The sequence below is a fragment of the Gossypium hirsutum genome, chromosome D07 (genome assembly GCF_007990345.1).
Source record: "Gossypium hirsutum isolate 1008001.06 chromosome D07, Gossypium_hirsutum_v2.1, whole genome shotgun sequence".
Classification (NCBI taxonomy): Eukaryota; Viridiplantae; Streptophyta; class Magnoliopsida; order Malvales; family Malvaceae; genus Gossypium; species Gossypium hirsutum.
Genome location: NC_053443.1, coordinates 40,475,290 through 40,478,172, shown reverse-complemented (window position 1 = coordinate 40,478,172; position 2,883 = coordinate 40,475,290). Strand labels below are relative to the sequence as shown.

The 2,883-nt window shown below is 37.0% G+C and overlaps 1 protein-coding gene across 1 annotated transcript; it reads left to right on the top strand.

Annotated features, from left to right (window-relative positions):
- Positions 1–412: 412 nt before the first annotated feature.
- Positions 413–2,602, top strand: LOC107956818 (transcription factor CYCLOIDEA). The gene is made up of 2 exons (XM_016892324.2): positions 413–1,893; positions 2,267–2,602. Exons 1-2 carry the CDS (start codon positions 726–728, stop codon positions 2,290–2,292), a joined length of 1,194 nt encoding a protein of 397 aa, XP_016747813.1. The 5' UTR covers positions 413–725; the 3' UTR covers positions 2,293–2,602.
- Positions 2,603–2,883: the final 281 nt, after the last annotated feature.

Below are 2,883 nucleotides of genomic sequence, written 5' to 3'. Positions count from 1 at the left end.
TATAAATAATCATTTATATATTTTTTAGAATAACTGTATGTCTGATTTACAAACCATAAAATTAATATTAATTTTTTAGAGATTTATAATTATTCTTTCCAATAACATCATTTTCAAAGTTTTAACTCAAATTTCTCTTTGAAAATATATTTATTATTGCACTCAACACTTATTTATATATAAATTTAATATAATATTAAAATGATTAATATTTTTCCACGGTATAAAAATTTTGAATTCTATAAATAAAATTTAATACATCATACATTTTTAATTTATTTTTAAATTTTTTAATATTCTCTGGGGACAAATCACAACATTTCACGAGTTTTTAAATTTCACTTTGCCACCAAATAATTTTCCATACCAAAAATAATAATATATCTGTAGCCTTGGTTGTCCCATTCAGTTTCACTACTTTTTTGGCCAAAAGTTTGAACAGTTTTTCTCACAGAATTTCTAGCAGCTACCTAAGCTATGCTTGGTTATTGTGGTTTCGAAAACACGACGAAACAACTCTCTCGCGACTCACTCGTAGGCAGGCCCAGCACAGCACAGCAAGGGTAGAATTTAACCTGAAAATCATGATCAAAAATGGGGTTTTAGTTGTTTCCTTCAATTGCCTACTCCATGTTTAAATTCTTCTTGCACTGATCCAATCCCCACATTCTTTTCCTAAATTTGTAAAGGCACCTAAAACTAATTGCCAAAAGTAATATGCAAAAATGTTCTTTTCAACTTCAGCTAACGACTATAACAATATCAACCCTTTTCTACACTTTCCTTCTTCTTCTTACCATCCCCAAGCTCTTCCTCCTCCTCCTCCTCCTCTTTTAAGTCATGAATCTAATGACATTCTCCTTAATCATCATCATCATCACCATGATTTGGTGTCGGCTTCTTCATTGTTGCCTGCAAATCCTCAGTTGACCGACACTTTACTTAACATGGCACTTTTGAATAAGGATGGGGTTGGTTTTGGTGGTCCTCCAGGGTTTGGTTTTCCCGTCAACAAGGCTGTGAAGAAAGATCGACATAGCAAGATTTGCACCGCACAAGGGGTGAGAGATAGGAGGGTGAGGCTGTCCATAGAAATCGCCCGCGAGTTCTTTGATCTTCAAGACATGCTAGGGTTTGACAAAGCAAGCAAAACCGTGGAGTGGCTGCTTAGGAAGTCGAACAATGCCATAAGGGAGCTGGTAAAGATGAAGCGTCATGGGAATGGTTGTCCCGGGGGTCAAAGGAGTTTTTCTCTCGTCCCTGATGATCAGTATGAAATGGTAGCTGAGAATGGAGCCCTTGGTGTCGATGGAGGAGAGTTTGAGGGCACAGCTTTCCAAAGCAACTTACTTGAGCTAGAGGGTGTTGTTTCTAAAGATAAAAAGATGAAAATTTTACACAAAGCAGCAGTCCCTCTGCTTGCAAAAGAGTCAAGAGCAAAGGCAAGGGCAAGAGCAAGGGAAAGGACTCGAAAAAAAATGTGCAGTGGGTCTGGGAGTAGTACTAGTAGACATGAGTGGAAAATATGTCCAGATTCAAGCCCTCATTTCTTAAGGTCTTTGTCCCAACTTGAACCAACCAAGAAATCAGATCATTCTTATGGCCACAACAGTTCCAGCATGGCATCTTCTTCTAAGGTTGTTGCTCATCAAGTTGAAGAACCTAGTGCAGCATCAAGAGACAATGTTATCGAGGAATCTCTAGTGATCAGAAGGATGTTGAAGCCATCTGCAATTTTGGGTTTTCAGCAAAACCTTGCAACTCCAAAGGATGCAAGCTGCAACAGCAGTGGCAATAACGGCTTTCCCAATTTGTCTCAGAAGTGGGATATTAATGGTGCAATGGCACACTCTACGCTTTGTGCTGTAACAACTAATGTCAATCTCTCAACAGGTACTATCCGAAAACATATATATGAGGCCCTTCTTTCCTTTGATTTTTTTTAAATTAACTAAAAGGATCCCGAAGCAGAACTACAAAATCAGAGAACACCATGCATAAGATAAGTATCCTCAGACAACATCAAATAAAAGAATCAGCACTCACCTAAACAACACTGAAATGCAAACTTCGACATGCAGAAGTAAGACACCCATAGTAGTAAGCAGTAATTCTGAACCTGATACATAATTACCCCATACAAACACGCCAAGAAAAGCATCAAGACACCTCAACAACGGCAATGACACATGCCATTGAATCCATTTCTTTACCTTTAATTATCTCACTTCATATATAATTAATTGATTTCAATCTTAATTTTCAGGAGTTCAACTGTATGGCAAACCCTGAGAGGCCTGCATTCCTTTCATTGAATAACTAATTACTTGAGCAGTGCATGAGCATGAAGAGGTGTAAGCTATAGTTCTAATTTGTTGTTGATTTAAGGTTTGATAGAGCAAATAAAAACTCTTTGCATGCTTACTTTCCTTTTGAATCTCTCAAACTCATTTGCCGGTCTCTTGCTTAGAACTATGTTCTTTGCTCTAGTAGCTTGGCTAGTTTTGGCTTAGCAAAAAAGAATTGAATTGCGGGTCTCATGGGGTAAGAAACTCAAAATTAATGAAAAAGTTTATCTAGTTTTCCATCTCTATATAATGTTGTTTATGTACAATATTTATTTGTTCTTAATTCCAACAATTCTCCTGCATAGTCCATCCCCTCTGATCCCCCATTTTCTTTTGGTTGTTTGATGATTATCTGATGATGAGCAGACATCATGTAAAGAAAGTTGGCCTTAATTTTGAGTCAACTACTCAAAAATGGCGTTAAATTAGAAGTAAGAATTCAGTGGATGGTTTTTATGTGATAAAGTATCGTAAGTTTTGGCAGCTGGAACTGCTACCGACACCTTATCTTGCTTCTTAGACCAAATGATGAGAA